The sequence below is a fragment of the Micropterus dolomieu genome, linkage group LG12, assembly GCF_021292245.1.
Source record: "Micropterus dolomieu isolate WLL.071019.BEF.003 ecotype Adirondacks linkage group LG12, ASM2129224v1, whole genome shotgun sequence".
Taxonomy (NCBI): domain Eukaryota; kingdom Metazoa; phylum Chordata; class Actinopteri; order Centrarchiformes; family Centrarchidae; genus Micropterus; species Micropterus dolomieu.
The window spans coordinates 22,141,086-22,164,022 of NC_060161.1; the positions used below are offsets into that span (position 1 = coordinate 22,141,086).

Consider the following 22,937-nt stretch of genomic DNA (forward strand, 5'->3'; position numbering starts at 1 on the left):
TTTACATTGTTGTTTACGCCATATGAAAAGCACAGAGATATAATGTGTTAATTGGTGAGCTTTAGCTAGCTGTTATCCCATTCCCAATCTTTATGTGAAGCCAAGTTAACCGTATCCTGGCTAAAGCTTCACATTTAATGGACACCGTTATCCATCTTCTCATCTAACTCTCTGCAATAAAGCAACAGACTTCCCAAAATGTTAAATTATGCCTTCAAACGTAAATTATCTTAAGTTTTACACAATTCTGAGCTAAAGTCCCCTAATGGAGATTTAGCCTGAAAAATCTCAACTTTCTCAAAGAAAAGCTGACTTTTCCTTTCCTTTAATATTAACCACTACTAAAAAAGAGGAAATTAAGCCTATATAATGCATGGGGAATGCCTCAAGCTTTTACTGCTGAGCTCACTAGTTAGTTTTTAGTCAGATGGAGCGAAACCATGCCTGGGGAATTCATGTTTTAACCACAGGGCTTGTGAAGCACTGGCACAACCCTCATCTTCGCTCAGTCTCGCACCCACAGCACTGTGTCAACTCAGTGTGTATATGAGTGCAGGAAGGGGTTCCTGTTTTAATGCACCAGCAGCCGCCATAGCATTTACTGGTATTCCTGTACAGAGCTTTTGCCCTGCAAGATCATGGGCAGCAGAAGTGAAAGTAGAGTTGTTAACTGCTGTGAGTACAACAGAAGTAGGAAGGGAGATTGGCAGTGGGGAAATATTGTTTCGATGGGATTTTTTATTTTTTATTTTTTGCTGAGCTTAAATATTTAATTGCTTTTTACTGAGTTTTACCCAGGCAGAGGCCTAAAAAGTGATATATTTAATATTAATTTAATGATGAAAATGATCAGCATAACACATATTACATAAATACATATTAAACTAATATAGACATTCATAACTCTCACTGGTGAAAGCCAAGACAGATACATGGATAGACAAACAGACAGATACTTTATTAATCCCAATCAGTACGTGCGCTGTAAAACCAAAAAAGGTCACAGTAGCTCCGCACAAACACTGACCAAACAAGGTGGGACAATCATCTGGCATCATTAGAGGTATTTTTAGATAGATAACATGTGATTTCTTTGAAGGCATGTGATCATATCTGTTTCAGAATCAGCCACACTGCACATTAACTGTTCAAATAACAGATTACTGACTTAACAGCAGCATTGTTTCTACACGGTACAAGTTAATGGGAAGGCAAGAATGTACAGACCTAATTTAAGTTTTAGGAATGCGTTAACACACTTTGATAACAGCAGATTAGGTGCATTTATTGTACAAGAAATGATTTCTTAAAATTTCTAAAATCCAGGTATGCAGAGTGGTGGTTAACTTTCTACAATTATAGTTAATGACGTCTGCGACTTTCAGCTAAGAAAATAAACACTTGCACTTTGGAAGTTAATGCGACGCCCTTTAAAGAGCTTAGAGAGAAGTTGACCTGCACTTGTTTAAAAATACACGTGTAAGCTGCATGTGAGGAACTACAAACGGCATCTGTGGACCGGTTTCTAAGGCAAAAGGTTTTGCTCCTGACACTGTCTCTGTCATGAGCTCAGAGTGAGCTTATGAACATGCACATCGTTATATACATTTGAATTCTCTTTTACAATACCTTTGTGTATAACTTAAACCCCTTTAAACAGATGAGCTTCCTGTTCCACTGGCCTCAAAGTTGCATTGACACATTTTCCCTTCAACACCAAAATAACACCATAACTTCACGTTTCACTAGATTCAACCGCAGGAAAGCTACAAAGGCTGAAATAAAGTAAACTTAAAAGCTCCGTGCACACAATCGAGACAGCCGATCATCTTTTGTTTTAGATGCAGGTGGTAGTAGGGCTGAATGATTTGTAGAAATAATGTGATTTTTCTGGCCTACTGAACAATTTTAATCATTTTCCCCCGGTAGATTAAAACTCCAGCTCACAGTGAGACTTCCAGCACCAAAATCTAGAGGTTGTGAGTCAGAATTTAATAAATAAGTACCTGAAAAAAAAAACCCAACTGCTTCACAAAGACACCAAAATTACTTACAAATCGAGATTTGTATCACATTGTAATTTCTGTATAGAAACAAGAAATCATTCAGCCCTCAGTTGTAAGTGCAACTCAGTACACAGAAGCTTAATTACACAAAGCAGATAAAAAGGGCACAGATGTATGATGGAGCAATTGTGGCAATAACAAAAGTTGATAAATTGTGGGAATACTTGGCATACATGACGCTGGTTAGAGATGCATAAGTGTGGAAAAAAAAACAGACATAGATCCATAAAGATACAAGCGTGTTTAGAAACCCAGAGGATGAGGAGCCACCACTGTTCCGTTCTCCACCACAGCTGCAGAGATGGCTCGCAGGTTCTTGAACAGCCGTCTGGACTCACTGGAGCGCAGAGACTTGATGTCATGCATTATCCTCTCATGCGCCTGAGGGATGAAGGGTTAATCAAGTTAGATTAGCTGAAGTTTACAAATGTACCTGCTACATCTCAAAACTACTCATCAAGAGCCTTCGGCAGCAGAGATGTTGGGCAGTAAGTTGTGAGACGTCAGCGGTGTGGAATAAAATCCTCCAAAAAAACAGAAGTTAAATCACCGCGGCAGGCAGATATTCATGACCTCAAACCATTTAAGAAGCAGAACGTGAGAAAAGCATTTTTAGATTCAAGACTAAATGGACAAGGTGAATCTGTTTACGGACATTGTAAATTGCATTAACTTGTCACCCAGTTGAGGCAACTGAAAAGCATTAATTCCTCAATCTAGTTTAGGACTACACCACATGAGTTGGGTCATGTTAATTTGAATTTGTTTGAGCTTGACTTTTTGGCAAAGTGACAGCTGCACTCAACATGAACTGATAGTGTAGGAATTTCATTCCTAAATGCATGATTTCTCTCTCTCTATCCAGGCTACCTGCGCCTCTAAAACTCACTAATAAACACACATCTCATTTGATTAATCCATATAAAACGAGATATAATGTGTTGATTAGTGGGCTTTAGAGGTGCTGGGAGCTTCATTCATAGCATTCAGTTAATACTAGCTTTATTTGGCAGATGGGAATGTGTTAGACAATCTTACTCTCACCAAGAAAGCGAATAAGCTTAACTTTTCCTTCACAATTCAGGATTTTAACTTCACAGCCTGCTAACAAAGTTGTTCCGCCGTATTTTGTACGTAGCACAAAGTTGTTGAATACAACTCTACCTCCCAGAACAGTGAACAATGTATTATATGTCTGGCAACCATTTCCACATTATAATTTATTTTCTACCTGAATCTTCCTTCTGTGTAAATAGAATGATGTATAGAGCACAATTACACCAATATAAATATATTATCTTTTTGGAAAAAATCATGTGGTATTTGATTTCTTTCCCTCCCACTTACACCCAGCCACCCGAACATTGGCAAGCTATTTGTCCATCCTACTAACAAAAAATGGTACCTCAATTTACAACCATAAAGTACTAATATTGATGTTGAGCAAACAGCTGAAACACCCTCAAACAGGATATAAGTACATGATGTTTTTTTTTTTTTACATTTACCTTAAATACACGACACAATCTCATCACGCAGACATTTGTTTTCAACTGTGTTTGTGGCTTTGACATTGACCTTACCTCCATACACCAGGTCTCACACAGTATCTTCTCATGCTGAGCTGAGGATGAGCCCTGACTCAGAGAGCGTGAAGCCCTGCAGAGAGGAAAAACACACACAAATGTCACTTTAGGCTGCGTAGGAGTATGTATGTGGAATAAAAGCAGACCAAAGAGAAAGTGTTGCAAGAGAGAGGATGAAAGAGTCGAACTGAGACAGAGAGAGACAGTTGGTCGGTAAACCAAACAGCTCACAAAGAGAGAGCCTTGACATGCTTGAGTGTTTGCATACCTGGACAGGACGACCACCATGCCGTAGAGGTCAATAGCGCTGTCGGCCACTCTCTTCAGGACAAACTGTTCATCTGCAACAGGCAACCTGCTTGTTCAGTTGACTCAAACGTATTACACCATCACAAAACAAACATAACAAGTGATAAGAGGATATATTGGCCCCAAAACCCTACACCTTTAGATGTTGTACCACGACTGCGAAAGAATCCTAATTCTTCCTCCAGAACCAAATTATTATTTTTCTAGAATTCTAAAAAAAAGCAAATCGCACCTGAAATGACTCCAACTCTAACCACAACAACAAAATATTACCCACAGGATTTCTCTATGTCCCGCTCTCTCACACACACACTCACCGATGATCTTCTTGCCATGTTTGATCAGCAGCTCCTCAATTACTGCTCCAAACTGTTCGATGGCTTTAATGGTCTAAAAATGAGAAGAAAACCCACACAACTGCCGGAATGAGAAATAGGTGAAATGAAAACTGAAGAGAAAGCAGAAAAATCCATTTGCAAAAAAAAAAAAGTTCCGTCATATGGTAACTTGGACACCCACTCTCTCAGTACAAGTACTTAAATAAATGCACAAAATGGAAAATGTATCATACACACAAAGAAAAAAAAGGTTCCACACACCAGTTCACCGCTCTGCGCCAGCTCGGGGTGTACAGTTCCCTGCAGTGTCAGACCTGTGCCCAAACCCACCTTTCTGCAAAGAAGAAGACAGCTGTTACATCAACATGGCTGCTGAGGAAGTGTGGTGAAAAGCAGCAACACATCTGATGTGTCTGTTCTGCCATGATGCAACCAGTGTCCACAGCTACAGGGACGTCCTGAGCTGAAGGCATGTCGCACGCTCATTACAGATGTTTCGCTCTTAAGAACCAACATTTCACTTTAACAATTCTGTTGTTAGCGTTTATCATTTCATGTCAGTTGAGTTTTCCAAAACCGATGAAATTAAGAATTTCCTTAAGAAATACACATTTAGTATTTATTATAGGTATATCTAAAAAAAGGTTTGTTTCTGACAGTTTAGGAGTAAATTCCAGCTGTTTGGGTGTCCGGTGCTTTGAGCAACGACACGTTAAACGGCCGTGTTGGAGATGTGGGGAGGACAAAGTGGATACAGACAGATGAGCTGCATCCGAGTGACCGTAAGACGAGCCTTTTGTCTGAAACAGCACACAAATAGAGCCGGTCTGAAAGCACCAACTGAACTGCTGCAGGCAGTTTGTAATCACTTTAAAGGGAAGTACAGTGCAGGAAAGTGTGTGTGTGTGTGTGTAAAGCCCAGATGTAAGATATCTCATTTTATTTATTTATTTTTGTGTGTTTATCCATACGCAGACAAAAAAACTCTTATCATCAGATATTGAGTAGACAAATGAGTAATTTGTGCTCGGATGTCAGTTGCAACTGCAAAGTGGACAAATTGAAGGATGGATCTAATGCTTATCGCATCGTATTGTGCAAGGGGAGTCCCTGTCTCCCACCTTCTGCTATAGTGGTTAAGCACTTCCTCTCCCCCAGACAGGAAGTGACAGAAAGAGCCTGTGGGTATGTGGGGGTGATACAACCTTTTAGCTCTCTTGGTGATTTCTCCAGCGAGCATCCCGGCATTGCCAAGGGGGTTCTTCAAGGCCTTCTGCAAGGTCTTCAGCTGGTTTCCAGCGTTCTGGAGTGAAGCGGAGAAGGAAATGCATGATTTATCAGTGACGAGGGCTTCTTCTTAAAAACCATATTCACATGAGATTTCTGTATTGCATTATATTATGTTCTATTTTATTCTGTCATGTGTTAATAAGAACAAACTTAGTAAGATTGTTAATATGTCTGGTTTGTCAGTAACAGCACAGTATGAAACTATGAGTCCCAAGTGACGAGGAAAGTCGGGCCGTCCTCAGCCATGTATCATAGAGGCTGACATGGCGTTGCGACAAGTGGGCGTGTTCCCGTGAAACTAACTTAACTAACTTAAATTCACTTGAACTTTTTGTAGCCTACGTGACACGCAGCACAAAAAGAAGATGGATGAGAGAGTGATCCTCGCCGTCTGAGACTTCCCTGAAATATATATAAGTGTTCATTGAAAAGTTACCGGGACATTAACCAGAGGGCGTTTGCATGACCAGATTTATCAGCTATATGAATAATATAGCCTATCAACTAACGTTACTTATAGTTTTACTTTTAGCTAGGCTATGAAGGAATACAGTGGCGCACAGAAGCCATTGCCATGGTTACTATCTATTGACCACCTTCCGTTTACTCGCGGAGCGCTTGTCTCGGTGTCTGTTCACATGAGAAGTGCAGAGCGACCCCGCAGGGCCAGGCGACTACGCAGGCAGTGTCGCTTCCCGTGTGAAAAGGCCTTTAGGCAGACGTGTGGACTAGAGTCAAATACGATGACTTTAGAGTCGACTTGACAAAATCAAAAAAGACTTTATCCACAAATGACTCGTGACTTCACTTGGATTTGAGCCTTTTGAGTTGAACTGACTTGATACCCTCTCAATAAAATTAGGGGAAGGGTAAATTTTAAGACTAATAGATTTAGAACAACAAGGAAAAGATAATGTTTATTTGCGGAGTTAAAGTGTGGAATAAACTAAATGAGAACCCAAAGCAATGACCAAACATATTCCTTTTCAAAAAAAATGCACACAGAAATTACTTTCAAGAGGTATCGAGAAGCACTGTAGTAAAAGTAGGAGTGCTCCTTTGTTTATGTTTTTTGTTTGTTTTTATCTTTTGCTGTTTGAATAAGTACATAATCGAGGTTAGATAAATAAATAAATACTTATCAGTGGTCACTTTAATACTGTGTACATAAAAAAAATACACACACAAATATAAAAACTGTTAACTGAAGGAAGAAATAAAGGGGTGGGAGTACATAAGTTCTACTTCTTCCTACTCCTTTTCACACATGTGACAGAAGTATGTTAACACAGGAAAGAAGGGTACTTTTGTTTGCTGCTCATCTGTTGTTTTTCTCTTATGTTTTTAAACACGGTTTTATTTTTTTATACTTTCTCTTGCATGCACTGAATATAAAAAACAAACTATGCAGCGCATCAACATGGGGATGTGCAATTAATGAAATTTTAAATCGGTTAAGATTTTGGCTTCCACCGATTATAAAAACAAGTAACTTAACATAAAACGATTATTGTGCTGCATGCCGTTTCTTATTTCATGGGTTATTTGGGAGTTTTGGGTAGCCTAATGCATATAATCACTTTTACAAACAAAGCATTCAATTTTAACAGTTCAATAAATTAATGATTTTTCCTAAGTCAATGAGTAATCGTGTTAAATAATCATGATCTCAACATTGACCAAAATAATTGTGATTAGGATTTTTGCCATAATGGAGCAGCCGTACATAAACACTTTTCAATTCATGAAGTTATACGACATTTATTGAGTGAAACTGCACCTCTGCCTTTTTTCTTTAGAGGTTAAGAGCTTTATAAGCGTTTTTCCCCCCCCCTCCATTTTTTAAACTATTGTTAAGAATATAAAATGGTATTAAATTTGGTGAAGAGCACATTATGGCTTGCTTAGGACTGGAAACTCAAAGTTTAGGACTTGAGACTTGACTCAGACCTGCTTGTCACAACCAGTCTTCACTTAGGCCTCTAGTGCTAAGACTTGAGACTTGTGTTTTGTAAAACAATGACTCAGCCCCACCTCTGCTGTCATGGGATTTGGACGGGACAGCAGTATTTTTGTGGAAACTCCACTCCTGTGTCACCCTCTTCATGTATTACACGCTCTGTATGGTGAATGAGTTGTTAGCGTGAGGATGGAGGTACAGACTTTGCGATCCTTCATACCTTCCAGTTTAACTGATACGATGCTGGGGGGTGGCACTTGCATTTTGTTGCACTTAATTCTTGTTTGTTGGTGATGTGGTTGTCGAGCACTGTGCTGTTAAATGTAATTCTTTAGTTGTGGTTGTATTTGTCTGACAGTTGCCAAAGACACAAAAGGGAATTTCCGAACGGACAATAACGGAAATAAGCGCACTCTTCTCCGTAATTACCTGTAACACTCTTTCCCTAACACCTGTAACACCTAGTAGGCTTGAGAAGTGTGCAGTAATACAGCAGCATCCCATTCTAATGACGCGGCACTTCCTCTCCTCCAATTAGTAGAGGTTGATTGGACACACCCACAGCATCCCTGTCAGCTTTACCTTAAGAAGAGGAGGCTCAGCGTGGTGCAAAACACAGGCTCGACACAGATGCTGGGTTTAAAGTAAGTATAAGGAAGTTGCTTCTTAAACCTACAAGATGTCACAGAGTCTAATACAAAATACAAAGGAAACACTAGTAGGAGTTTCAGCTCAAGCAAGCAGAAATCACTTCCTCTCTACAGAGCGTCTGTACTTTTCCACACAGTCTTTATCAGATCACCGGAACAGAGTCAGCGAAAGAAAATACAACAAAGAGCTATCATTTTGATGAAAAGAGCATCTTGTCTTATTTCACCTGGAAGCCATTGAGGGCCACAAAGAGCCTCAGGATGTCGTTGGTGCCCTCGAAAATTCGGAAGATTCTCAGGTCCCTCAGCACTTTCTCAACTCCACAGTCCTGCAGAAACAGAAAGATTATGACCTTCAACTTTACAGTAAAAGAGCACAGGCTTCTTCAAATAAATCCTAACGCTGTAATAATCTGCATATATTCTAAAATTCACTCTTGATATCAGTCTGAAATCTTAGGTACATTTTTATTTTTACCGTACTGAGTAACCAACATGGGGCACAGAGATGTGTTATTTATCATATTTTACACATAGAAAGACATTTTGACACAAGTTAAAATAAGGTACTGAAAACACCAGCTGCAAACAGGAATAGAGACACTATTCATTTCTGCACTTTTGAATTCTGCATGTGAAAGTCACTGATCATATTTCAGGCTGCACAGAGGAGCAGAATTGAAAATGTACAGGGAACACACTTCTGACTTGGAGAAATGAAACCGTGACTCAAAATACACAAAATGTGAGGGGACTTCACGTGTGTTGTATCAGTGTCCCCCCCAACCCCTCAGCTCATAACCAAGCACTAATTTCACAGCTTGCAGAAGTGGACAAAATTAAGAGAACATCTGCAATACAATATCAGTATCAATACAGCATAACAACATATAATAAAGTTTATTTTGTGAAGCGTAAATGTTCTTTTTAGTCAACTCTGGAGGAATTTCTGAGATTTTAAGTGTTGCTAAACTAAATTGCCCTTCAAATATAATGTAAATGCTTGTGAATTTGCCTCCTCTGCTTTTCAAGTGTTCCATGACAAGTCAAGATTTCCACTGTAATGAGTGTGTGGCAAATCAACACCTCTGTCAGACAGGTGACCTACTGTGTAGCCTGGTTTATTTTAAGCATAGCAATATTATTGTTTACACAGCTTCAAGCCGCCCACGTATCTTCAGCTAGCTTGTACTGGTATATTCTTGAATAACTTTGTGGTAGTTTTTTTTTTTACCTAAGGAAACCAACATCGACATGGGTCTCAGTGTTTTCTGAGCGTCTCACATGAAGCAGCTACGTGTCTCTTTGCCACAGTGGCGATAACGTACGCGAGTTCTGAGAAACAAAGGCGTTGCCAGAGCAAAACCAATAAGTGTAGTGGCTGTTTGAAGCTTATATTACTCTTGCTCTTGCTGTCTGAGCATATCATCGCCAATGACTAAATTAAAAACAAAGGTTTCTACTGATCCGTGCAGGGCTGATCAGAGAGCTGTTCAGTAAATATGATGAGTTCTAGTCAGTGGTGACGGCAAACAGAGGATTAGCATTGTGCTAATATCCAGTGCACGCACGGAGTGAGGCAGTAAAACAGGAAAACCCTTTACTTTTTCCATAAACAGTACCAGGAACTAAGGTCTTCTTTACACCACACCTGAAGAACAATCAAGACTAGGCAAATAGATTGATAACATACGCCATTAATAGACTGCTGCTTTGTTTGACATGCAGTTTTCCACACATCTACATTGTTTGTGTTTAACTGGAGTTAAGTTTCGTTTCTCTGGTTTACGTGTTCGCTCGATTGTTACTCACTTTAAGGCCAACCAAAAATTACCCCATAAAAGTAAATCCCCAGTCCCAATATTGATATTTCTGGCATATAGTGCTTGCTGAGTGTGCATATGAATGCTGTACCCAAGTTGCAGCAGACTTCATGTTGAGTTCCTAAGTTTCTAAGATAGTTTCTGGAAAAGAACCTGAAGTGAAAACAACCTGTTTGACCGAGGAACTATTAGACCCTGGTGTGGTTATTGTGGTTGGCTATTCTATTCCCAGAGAAGGGACTTTTTTAGCACCAGGGAGCAAAGCCCAGCAACTTTTTAGACCCAGGACAAGTTTTTGAGCTCCTAAAATAGTTCCTGCGTGACTGCAGTAAACACGGGATTTCAGTACCCAAAGGAAGTACTTTATTGGGGGCCACGAAGTATGGGGCAGACAATTTTTACCTGGTTCCCTCCAGTTGAAACTCAAGTTAAGTTCCTAGTTACTGGAAATAGGGCACAGATTTGCTGCTTATAGCTAGCCTCATAAAACAAATCTAATATTGCTCATTTACATTGTAAACCAGTTGTTTTATTAACCCGTTGTGCTTGTATTTTTAAAACTTTATGTGCTGTATATGGCAGTATCTGTTTTCCAGGGGCTATGACGTGCTTAAAAACAAAAACACTTTTAAAGAAAAAATTCTAGCAGGCGATAAAACAAACAGTTTGAATCTATTTGTCACATGCGGCTTTCTCTGTGGTCCCTGGATTTGTACGAACCAGGATGTGGACTGTGCACTCACCTTCATGAAACCCATGCCGCCCATGACCTGAATACACTCGTCTGTTACAGTCCACGCTGCTTCCTGTCACAATTTTGAACAAACACATGGATGCAAGTGAGCTTTTGCTTTGCAAAATAAACAAAGTTCATCTTAATTCGGCAGATGAGACTTCTACTTCCTCAATCTACCAGCCGTTTCATCAGTTTTCCACAGAATAAGGAACATCATCAATATTATGAAAGAGGTGTTCTGTTTCCCAGAACACCAACTTGGGAGTAGCAAGTAAATACACTTCATTAGGGCTGGACGATATGGCTAAACAAGGTATTAAGATTAAAAAAAAAAATTCATACCATTCGATATCAATAATTATTGTGATAAATGACAAATCATTATTTCTTTCAAGTTTAAAGGCTGATTTTTGCTCCTGAGTGAAAGTTGAAGAAACCTGATGGTTAAATGTGTTTTTTAACTATTCTTCATGGTTAGAACAAACACAGTGGACCACTTAACAAATCTGAGGTCGAACATTCAAAACAATTATGATAAGATCTTTTTTCAGTCCCTTTTCCTCAACAAAATAAATATCTTATAGATAGTTAAAGCAAACATTTATTGAACATTATATTGTTATTGATCGTTATTGTTTTATCGCCCAGCCCTACATCCAAAGAAGAAACGTAGAAACAAAAGAATGCAATATTTTCTAAAAGGCTCCCTGACTGCAATAACAGCTTGTGTAAGAGGCAGTCCTGCACAGTCAGCCAGGCATGTGGTTTGCATGTTTAAATAATGTATGTTATTTGAACTCTTACAGAGGCAAAGATTTTGCTGATGGCAGCTTCTATCTGGAATTCAGTTGCTCCACTGTCCATGTTGCTGCTGATCATGTAGGCCATCGACTGCAAGAAGACACACAGGAAGTAACGTATACATTTGCAGGAACTTTCAGCACCAGTACACAATAATGCAAAGTGTAAAAAGCAGTTTAATCTGTTGAGAGTTTGTGCTCAAGAAATGCTTGATAGGCACAATAAAAAAGGGGATCTGTTAGGCAGGAAAGCAACATAAAAGATCTACTTCTTTACCTACTAGTCTCTAAAAGTGGATGTTGGATACTGGCAGTATTTGTTTAGATGCCGCAGAATCAATCAGAAACAGCATTACACATCTCAGTGTCAAATTGAGATAATTGTGCATAAGACTGTGGTACAGGTAGAAAGTTCACTTTTAAGTCGTCTGACCTCAGTGACATATTGCATCATTGTCATGCGAGCTATCTTCTCCTGGATGGTTCCGTAGTTGTGGATCTTGTTGCCAAACTGGGTTCTATTGGCCGCATGATCCACCTGATGAAAAGAAGAACACGACAGTCACAACCACACCTTAATTCAAAGTTACAGGCTGTATATTGTAACAACATCAGACAAGGTTAAAGCAGCATAATGTAAGAATCGGTATTGTTTGCAACGTGGCACCCCTGCAGTCTCAGTGAAATTCAGTTTTACAACGCGGTGTGTGTCGATTTAGAGCAGCTGTGACTAGGACGCATATTTGAAAATATTTTCTGTTTTTCACCCCTGGCCGCACAGATCTCGGAAGTGGGGGGTGCTCAGAGTCAGCTGCACGGCTAACTGAGCTAACTAGCTAACTGCAGCTTCAGTTAGCAGGCTTTTTCAAGAGTCCTATTGAAACATTACTGCTGCCTAGTTTTTGTGCAAAAAGAGGAAGTTTGGCAAGACTGCTGAAAATAAACAACTGATGTGAAAGCAACCAAAGTATCAAAGTGCTGCGGTATAAATAAGTGGAGAGCTATGTAGTTTCTACCTTCATGCCGAGAAAAAAAAAAAATATATATATATTATATATCTCGTTGCATTTCTCTCATCTAAATGCATCACTCCTCTTAGCACATGAGACCACACAGAGACAATTTAGAAGAGACACGCCTCTCAATCACATCCTCAATACAAGTCTATGGGGAAAGCCCGTAACGGTAAAGATGGTGGTTATCCTGTCCCTCCCGCTAGAAAGCCAATCGTCTGCTTTTAACAGCCAATCGTGTGGTCTCACCGACATACGGGTCTGTGTTACTTCTACTGTGCAGCACGGAAGGGGTGACGCATGCGTAGCAGAAGTATAACCGTTGTGAAAAACGCTCGTTATACCTTATTTTGGGGCAAAGTTGTCAAACTTTATCAGATTTTAATGCTGATTCTATTCATGTAGTTTTTATGTCCCGGTGACCTGTGTAAGTGCAGTTCTGGCTCTCACCCCATTCATTTATATAGGAGCCTTGTCTTGTTCGTCCGAAATAGCTGCCCAGAGGCGTTGCCAAGATGGCGGCCCAGTGCCATGACTTGCCTAAAAGGACTTTGGACCACACAGACTGTGTCTCCAATACATGGGCGTCTCCTACCCACCTCTAAAAATATCAATGGAATCAATATCAAATATCAAGGACAGGGATTTCCCCCATCTTAACTTTTTCAAACTATGTAGAAACTACATAGCTCTCCACTTATCTGTGTCTCGTCTGTAGAATTGCACAAACAGCAAATTAAAAGTAACTTTTATCCACAGCAATTTCTGGGATATGTGCTTATTATAATTCATATGGATGAAAATTCATTATTTTCTTCGTTTTACATGATTGTAAATAGAACATATTTAAGTTTCATGATGTTGGTTTCACTACCTCCCTCATTCTCCATCACTCCTACTGACTTTGTCCTTTTCAGTAGCACAACGCCTCACCTTTTGCTTCCACTTTATGTACTCTGCTGCACCTTACTTTATTATGCCATCTGTATTTACTGTTGTGTATTGTAATTAATATACTGAACAAAATTATGAACGCAACACTTTTGTTTTTTGCCCCCATTCATCATGAGCTGAACCCAAAGACCTAAGACTTTCTCCATGTAAAATTCGCGTTTGGTCTGAATGCGGCATAAGACTTTATCCATGTACACAAAAGGCCTATTTCTCTCAAATATAGTGTAATATAGTGTAATACATATCTGTCAAAATCTGTGTTAGATCTGTGTGATCAGCACCTTGATTTTGACTGATTTATGAACAATATTTGAGAGAAATAGGCCTTTTGTGTACATAGATAAAGTCTTATGCCGCATTCAGAATAAATGCGAATTTTCACCTCGCGACACTTTCCTCACATGAGTACATTCGCTGCAACTGTTCACACACAACGCCAGAAGCCGATTTTAACGCAATAACGTTAATAAACACAACTCTCCATTACTACAGCTGTATGAACCCAAAGTAAACATTTTTCTGTGATTAAATAGCAATAAACGGATCAAACTGATGCCGAAATAACTACAACATGATGCAGATTTGTAAAACATATGAATTCATGCTTTGTCAGGTCTGTCAGCAAGACAACAACTTCTTGTTCACTTCGTTTTCTGAATGGAGTTTGGATCAATCAGGGCTATGCTATCTTGGTCACAGTAAAGTACAATGATAGCTGGAATAAAGTTACATACACATGTATTCTTAACTCACAAGGTAGTTCAACCTCCTCGCTTTCTTTTCTCCCAGCAATGTCCAGTTTTTATATAAATATGAAGTAGTGTCAAACGACGCTAACAACAACAACTCTGGAACCGGATGTGCACGGAAGCTACCTGCTGAGAAGCTCCAGTCACGATAAATCAACGTTGTAATCCTATAAAAGCAGTTTACTCCGAGCTCCTCCCTCGGTCAAATGGCGTAGTTGTCAGAGGAAAACACAGTCCGACCACGGGTGTTTATTTGTCCGAAAGCTGGAGCGCTGCTCCCTGCTCCTCTCCCCCAAGTTTAGCAGCTCTCAGCCGGCCTGCAGATTTTCAATCGCCCGCTCTGCCTGGCCTTCTCCACACAACGCTTTGAAGCTGTCGGTGACGTACGGACAGTCTCAACGTTGATAGGCTATCGCGACTCAGCGTCATGCGAATTCCTTCGCTTCGCCTTGGCTTACACGGCCCCGCCCCCTTCGCACCGCCCGACAGGAAATCACAGCTCAACGCGTGTTTGCATTGACTTTGTATGTAAACTCACCGCCGCGAACGCTCGCTTCTGGTCTGAAAGCACCTTTATATCTTTGACTTCAGCTCATGATGAATGGGAGCAAAAACAAAAGTATTGCTTTTATAATTTTGGTCAGTGTACTTTTATATATTTTATATTTAGATATCGTCATAATTACATATTTACTTATTTTTTAAGGGAGACTTGCAAAGTAACATTTTCATTGAATGGTCTAAAGCCATTTTTTACTGCGCGTATGACAAACTTCTTGAATATTGAAGACAAGCAACCTGAATCCATCTCCTACAGCTGTGGAAAATTTATTATTTTATAGATTAAAACAAAGTCAACATTAGCACGGATTGGCACTGAATGTCTGTGCACCAATTATCACCTCTATTAATAATATTTTACTCATAGTACAGAAAGTATTGTAATATGAGTTTGCATTTTTAGTTACACTAACACATTACTAATTGATCCCTAATTTTGACACCTTCTCAAACAGTCACTAGTGTTGAAATCTTAAAAAAAAACAAAAAACACACTTGGTCATTGCATCATACTTAATCCCTAGTTGCTCCGGTGGCATGCAACCTCTGACATGCATAGCAATTGTAATTTGCTTTGGATAAAAGCGTCAGCTAAATGAGTTAAATGTAAATGTTTTGTAACTACTTTGCAAACAGAAAATGACAGGGCTGATTATCGCACAGGAACATTTGTAGCACATATCTGCAGTGTTCAAAAGGAAAAACAAAAAAAAAAAAAAACAAACCTGCGGTTGATTTCTGATGATGCAACTATCAAACAGATTAACTTTCTTAGTTTTGCTTCTCAGTAAATGAGGCAGATCATTAAGTCTACCGCTGCAGTGTTGCACATTAAACTGCTGCTTGTGCAACATCCTCAGTTTTAATATCAAGAGTTTAAAATTATCACATTTAGGACAGTTCTCATTTCAGTACTTTTTATTAAAACCTTATTCAATAACACCATTAATAAAATTACAAAATGTTTATGTTTGAGAAAAACAAAAATATGACCACAATCACGTTTGAATTGTCAGCACCTGTAACCTCAGCAGGCTGTTGCATTACTGAAACTTAGTGAACGACACGAAGGGGAATTTCCCACTAACCAGTGAAAGAATGTAACATAGACAATACAGACTAAAACCAATGCAGCAGAGAGGAAACGCATATAGAGACGTAAAGCTGTAAGTGGAAGCTATAGTGTCTCAACTAGGAGAAAAGTTCACCTTGTTTTACTCTGCTATAGGAAAGGATGTTTACTCACAGCTTTGGTGATGACTGCCTTCATGGTGCCAGAGAGGGCGGCCGCCATGCCAAAGCGCCCGTTATTCAGGATGTTCATGGCCACCTTGAAACCTCCGCCCACCTCGCCCAGCAGGCAGTCGGCTGGCACGCGAACATTATCGAAATACACCTCGGCTGTGTTGGACGCCTTGATGCCCATTTTCTTCTCTGGAGGGCCACTGCAATAAAACCCCGGAGATTTAATCAGGCCGGAAAGAGAAAAACAGACAAATTCTTGAACTCGGCCTGTCACATTAACTACTTTTGTTGGACGATATATTGTTCCAGGAATAACTGCGATAGGCGATATTATTGTCATTTTAAGACCATTTTATGTCCCTTATATAATGATCATATAATGGCATAATAATGTAAGCCCACGCTCTCAAAGAGCAACTGAAATTTTTAGTCTTTTATTCAGGCATTAGATTTAAGATGTGAAAAAAACATTTTAAATATCCCAAATAAAACAACCTGTAGCCCTGTGCAGCTTCTAACGCCACTGGAAGCGCTTCAGGAGACCCCACATTGTTGACTTGTTCATTTGTCCGTTTTGGGCTTCTACTCTTCTGTCAAAAAAGACTCACTGTGTATACTCTGCTAAGCGGAGCATTGTCTAGAATGATCAGCTCGGACAACCGTGTGGCAGCCGGAAAGCAGCGCTTCCGTGCCCTGTGTCAACCTGTTACAAACTTTCTGGGAGGAGTTCTTCGAGAAAAACACCAATTTAAAAAATCTAATAGCGTCGAGTAAGTTATCTACACAGCTTACTGTGTCACTCCTCCAAAGCTCCTCTCCACGATGAAGGCAGAGATCTTGTCTTTCATCTCCCCAGTCTTGGGATCCTTCATGGGTGTCTTGGCAAACACTGTGAAGATCTCAGCCAGACCTCCATTGCTGAAAAGAGAGAGAGAGAGAAAAAAAATTAAAATAAAGACACCAGCACATCATCACACTGTATTACTGGACAAATTGTATAATGCTGCCCCCTTGTGGTGAAAGTAACAAAACATCAACACTCTCTCTCACACACACAGGTTTGGGACATTATTGAACCTTATTATTGAGCCCAAAGCCTAACCAAGTTAGAACCAATAGGCTTTGGGCTGACAGCCACCGACTAGCAGGGAAGTCGCAAAGTCGTAAGAGACGGACTTATGCTGCCAGTGTGCGTCATCACAACTGCTTGTCGGATGGTCGAATAGCTCCAGAAACCCCCTCCCCCTATAACGTCTCACACACACACACACCCCTACTGTGCCCTCACCTGATCCAGATCTTGCTTCCATTAAGAGTGAAGTACTGTCCGCAGGGGGACTGAACAGCTGTGCTCTTGATGGAGGCGGCGTCAGAGCCGCTGGCTGGTTCAGTTAGGCAGAAGGCGGCTACATGCTCACCTGGAGGGACAAACACATGTGTAGAGTCACACCACATACACGCGCAACAGAAATGATTTAGCAGTTTTATATTCTTCCTTTATTACATTATGTTCCTTCTCAGTACAATGAAAACATGTTGTATTTCCCCTTGGTTCCAGAAGTACATGAATATGAAACTGTAGGAGTACATTAAAGGATAAGTCTGCCAGCATTGTTTATTTTTATGAATTTCAACAGATCCTATGAAAATACTAAATCCAACAAAAAAATTATCCTACTAACAAGTTTCATCTTTATAGTCACAACCTGAAAATCTTATTTCTCTGTACCACAGAGCTCCACTGCAGTAAATCTGTGTTAAACAGCGGTTGATGTTATGGCAGAAAATTGTGTCCTTTAATATTATTATTACTACTACTACTGTTATGGCTTATAGATATATATATGTATTGTGTTTTTATCCCTAACTTTTCCTCTCCTATACTCCTTATGTTAGTCTGTCCACATTTACTAGGGTTTAGGTCAGAGCTGTGAAATTGTTTTGGTGTTTACCCCCCCCCCACCCTCTTGTTGTTCCTCTCCTCTCCTGGAAAGTTCATTCAAGGCCGAGAGAGGATCTCTGTTCCCCAAAACACAGAAACCTAGACGGTGTAAATGATAATGCATCCCTTAGCTCGGGGCCAGACGCCCGAAGCCACCCTAGGCAGCAGGTCTCTGGACCAGCTGTATGTGTGTTTTAGTACTTCTCTGTTTATTCTCTTTTCTTAAGTAAATTCTTCAAAGACAACGGTTGGTTGTTACTCAATTCTTTGCTCAACCCCTCACCAGGAATATAATTTCCACGACAGTTGACAGACCAAGAAATGCACCATTTATTACTATCGGAGTAGCTTTGCTTAAAACTACTGTCCCAGCTGGTTTGGGACATTATTGAATCTTTCTAAAAATGTGTATATATTGATGTCACATTTTTACAGGTTTACGTCTCAAGTTAGAACTAATAGGCTTTGGGCTGACAGCCACTGACGGGGCAGGGAAGTCGCAAAGTCGTAAGAGACGGACTTATGCTGCCAGTGTGCGTCATCACAACTGCTTGTCGGATGGTTGAACAGCTCCAGAAACCCCCTCGCACTTTCTAAAGACAGACAATCCGAAACAAACCAACTTCACACTATGATTGTGTGGAGGTGAGAAAGTATGGAGGGTTTGAACTCTGTCTAGCTAATGGTTTCTGTCACTTTTCACAACTGAGCGCAACACTATGAATGTCTTTAAGGAGAGACTGTCTGAAAATGTGTGTCGTTATCCCAATATTTAATCATTTTAGCCCCACACACACCTATGACAGCTGGCTTTTTACTCTGCCTTCAAGTACGACCGTTCGGAACAACTATCATGTCCAACGACGTGGTCCAATAACAAGCTGTGCGAACCACTTGTTTCCTAGAATAACTCAACCCTAAACCCTTAGTATGCTTGCTGTTGTATACAGAGCTACAATTTACATGTGACGATCAAATACTGGCCTTCTTACCTGAGGCCAGCTTAGGCAGGTACTTCTCCTTCTGGGCTGGATTCCCAAAAAGCAGAATGCCCTTGAAGCCGATGGACTGGTGGGCACCCAGAGTGATGCCAACACCGAGGTCATGACTTCCAACAATCTCAACCAGCCGGGCATACTGGAAAATGTCGTCACATTAGACTTATTGCACCCCCAGCTTTCATAGCTGACTGACTTAACTAACAACTATACAATTTTAAGTTCGTAAATATCCATAAATCTAATCAAGTAGACGTACCTGCGTGTTTGAGAGGCCGAGGCCGCCAAGGTCAGCTGGCACCTGCAGGCCAAAGGCCCCCATCTCCTTCAGGCCCTGCATGGTGTGATCTTCTACCTTTTCCAAGGCATCGTTCTTGGCAGGATCATTCACCTCCTAAGCACCGAAAGCAGCAACATGGAGGTTGAGGAGTGAGTATGGGGGATGTGGAGAGGTCATGAGCATGAAGCAATACACATTTATTTCAAAAAAAAAAAAATATAAGGTTTTAAATTACCTCAAAAAATTTGTTGACAGGCCCCACAAGCTCCCGAAGAAACTGCTCCTGCTCCTCATTCAGGGCTACGGCACAAACAAAACAAATTACGCTACAACTTTTGTAGTTCTACAGAGCTTTTTAAAGAAATGTTGGCAAATTTCTAAACATATCAATGATATAATATTCGTCTGATTTACCTGAGGGGAAGGGAAACACTTGGGCAGTCTGGATCTGCCCCTTGAAAATGTTTACAGCAAACGATTTGGATTCCTGCAGAGAATTAAGTCAAACATAGTAAAGCTTGTGCAAACAAACAGACAATAAAAATTTTTTGTTCAAGAAACCCTGTGGCATTTTTAAAACACAAACAAAAGGCACGTTTACATTAACTGTAGTTGTGCATCCTTCGGGCACAACACATGTTCAATGCATTTTCTTCCACGAAACACGTCCATGTTTACTAGCTTGTAGTCTTCTCCTTCACCGCCTTTGTCGGCGCATTGCTTTTGGCGTGCTACTTCCACCTGCGGATCAGTGGAATCTGCAAGTGGTACAGCCAACACTGTGAATCCACTGTCAGGACTTTCTGTCGTGTCATCCACGAGCGTGTGCTTGTGAATCCAAACTAAACGGGGACCCATTCATTAAGAAATTTAGTTTGTAGCTCCTACAAGAGGTCAAAAACTGCACAGGGTACCTTTTCATTCTTATGACGTGTTAACAACATGGCAAATTCTAACCGCTCCAATACTGTTTAAAAGCCATTTTTATTAAAAATAAGACAAGGACAGCATGATCTCAAATACAATAACAATAAAAAGAAAAGTTAGAGAATGAACGTACAGCAGCAACTGATGTCTTCGCCACTTTAGTGGCAGTGTCACTGCTGACTGCTGCTGGCTTCTCCAGCACCGCCTGAAGAGAAAGAGCAAAACACAGAGTTGAAACTGTCTCTGTGAAAAATGTAAGATTCAATAACCTTTAATTCAAAAACACTGCTCAAATAAACAACAACAACATGGCTGGGAACAACCCTCAGGTCAAAAGATGTGGTAGGACACCACAAAAAACATTTTCCAATTCCAGCCAGAGCACTGGAACGGTACGAAGCTCAAAGGGCTGCGTTCAAGCTCCAAATGGGTGAAAGGTGACGCCAAGGGCACATCCAGTCAGCTGAGTCACCGAGCAGCAGGGGTACTGTGCATACAGTCATATTCATAAAAATGTTTCCAATAACTTGTTGCACAAATCAGCAAAACAACATAGCCTCTGACACCAATCTGCATCCAATAAATCTTAATGACAGGACTTATTACAGGGCTGTTTGCATTGCGTTTGACACAGGTACCTTAACCTGACATGTAGTCTCAAGTCAAATCAATGCTACAAATCTATTTCTGAGCGCTACTTGTAACTGCTCTCTACAGAAATGGAGCCCAGTGAGATTACCTCCTGCTCTCTCCGACGCCTGTACTGTATTTTAAAACAGCCAAATTCACAACGCATTTGTTCCATTTCTGCTTTTTCAGAAAACAAACAAATCTGAAATTTCCTTGCTGCTCATTAATGCTATGTTGACCAGACGTCATTGCCAAGCTGCTGATAAAATTATGACTTTATGATCATGACGTCGTCAGACAATAAACGCAGGTTAACAAAAGCAGCGTTAAATAACAGAGTGGTCATGGACATTAAAAATGAGTGTCAAAGTACTATTATGATACTTACAACTACAGAGCATCTGTTACCACACCTAAATAAGCTGAAACAGTGTATTTAGTAAAGCGCAGAAACATTTAGTGTGAGGGTTCTCAATCATCCAGGCCATAGTTATCCAAGGAAGGTTAAAATCAAGGACAACTGGACTGGATTTTAAACCTTCCTCAGATATCTAAACTATATTGTAAATGTAGCTACTGAAGAATCAAACGCTACTTCTGCAATATAAAGGATATTTAACTGCTGAAATGACAAGATAAAAGAAAAGTGTGCGTTGAACAATGCAACAGTGTTAAGCACAACATGAATGGCATCTTCCTTACAGCTGCCTGAACTACTGAGGTGTCACCTTTACGAGTCATGTGACTGGTGAACTTTTCCCTACATACAGCGGGAGGGGGAGTCAGTGTTATGTCAGCCAGCCACTGCGTTAAGACAAACAACAATAAACAGACACCCCACAGACTGAAGCAAACATATCTGACATAAGTGCTCATTAAATGGGAATATCTGTCACATTGTAGGCTAATATTATATCACATTATAATCGTACCTGTGTAGCCTGGCTTGCGTATCGACGACCGTTTTGCACAGCGACCACAGCCCCGGCGTGACCCCTGTAACCCGGACAAGAGACGATAGGGGATATTTAAAAAATAAATAAATAAAACCACGTTAATATTCGTCAACAGATGTGTTAAAAGCTAAATAATAACAGCTTTAAACGTGACCTACCCGGACAGCACGGGAGGCATCCTGAGGATAACGCCGCACAGCGCGGAGGACTGGCTCACTTTACGAAGCAGCATGGTTTTATTTTGTTCTAAAAGACAAAACAAATGAAAAGACAATAATGTTAATTTATAATATAACTAAACACACAAATACAGAACGAGTCTGGGTTAGCTAAGCTAGCACTAGCAGCTAAGTAACGACGTCAACCTGAACAGTTTTGACAAAGGACAGAAAACAGGAAACACGGGTAAATGTTTAGATTCCTTGTATCGAAAACTATCAACATCGATTTATAGCACAATATAATGTAGTATAGTATAGTACCTGTACAAGTTATATTATGAAACGTCCAGAGCGTCCGTCTAATAGCCGGTTGTTCCTCCAAATGACCCACCAGTGCCCCTTCTTCTTCTTCGACTTTTGACGGCAGCTGGCATCCATGGAGTTGCATTACCGCCACCTTCAGGTTTTATTTACCCTCAGCTCAGCTTTCATGTATATTAAATCCGCCTGTCTAATCCAGTCGCCCTCAACAAAAAACACAAAACAAGTATGCATTTCCTGCCTTCCACTCTCTCTTCTTATCCCATAATACTTTTCAAAGTATCATCTACCCGCCCTATTTTTTTGGACCTGCTTTATCATTTCTTGTCTCTCCTGAATAAATTTCCTGCATGTTGTGAGAATATGCACTACTGTTTCAACCTCCTGACACTGTTCACACATTCCTGTTGGATGCTTATTATCACTTGCCTTGACCTTTTGTTGTGGCCAGCCTAAGGGCACACCCATGCTGTCTGATGCCACACCTGCAAGGTGGCCGGACCATCTCGGCAAAGGAGAAGTGCTCACTAACAGATTTTGACAGATTTGTGAACAACATTTGAGAGAAATACGCCTTTTCTTAGATCTTTGAGTTCAGCTCATGATGAATGGGGGCAAAAACAAAAGTGTTGCGTTTATAAT

General features: G+C 40.3%; 1 protein-coding gene across 1 annotated transcript; it reads right to left on the bottom strand.

Annotated features, from left to right (window-relative positions):
- Positions 1-937: 937 nt before the first annotated feature.
- On the bottom strand, positions 938-22,438 carry acadvl (acyl-CoA dehydrogenase very long chain). Its single transcript, XM_046064352.1, has 21 exons — positions 22,296-22,438; positions 21,972-22,059; positions 21,790-21,853; positions 20,361-20,432; positions 19,715-19,787; positions 19,536-19,600; positions 19,280-19,414; positions 19,015-19,159; positions 17,369-17,498; positions 16,873-16,998; positions 16,082-16,280; positions 11,992-12,096; positions 11,563-11,649; positions 10,766-10,828; positions 8,427-8,528; positions 5,505-5,602; positions 4,561-4,633; positions 4,279-4,351; positions 3,921-3,993; positions 3,650-3,725; positions 938-2,447 (listed from the first exon to the last, which is right to left on the bottom strand). The coding sequence occupies exons 1-21, from the start codon at positions 22,420-22,422 to the stop codon at positions 2,310-2,312; spliced, it is 2,112 nt and encodes a 703-aa protein (XP_045920308.1). The 5' UTR covers positions 22,423-22,438; the 3' UTR covers positions 938-2,309.
- Between the last annotated feature and the right edge of the window lie 499 nt (positions 22,439-22,937).

What these genes read in the sequence shown, in the direction of transcription:
- acadvl (XM_046064352.1), bottom strand. Translation starts at nt 22,422, where the DNA reads ATGCAACTCCATGGATGCCAGCTGCCGTCAAAAGTCGAAGAAGAAGAA. An exon ending in CCTGCCTAAGCTGGCCTCAG is followed by an intron (nt 17,499 to 19,014) that starts GTAAGAAGGCCA and finishes TTGTCCCTCCAG; the next exon opens with GTGAGCATGTAGCCGCCTTC. An exon ending in ACATGGCAAGAAGATCATCG is followed by an intron (nt 3,994 to 4,278) that starts GTGAGTGTGTGT and finishes TGCCTGTTGCAG; the next exon opens with ATGAACAGTTTGTCCTGAAG.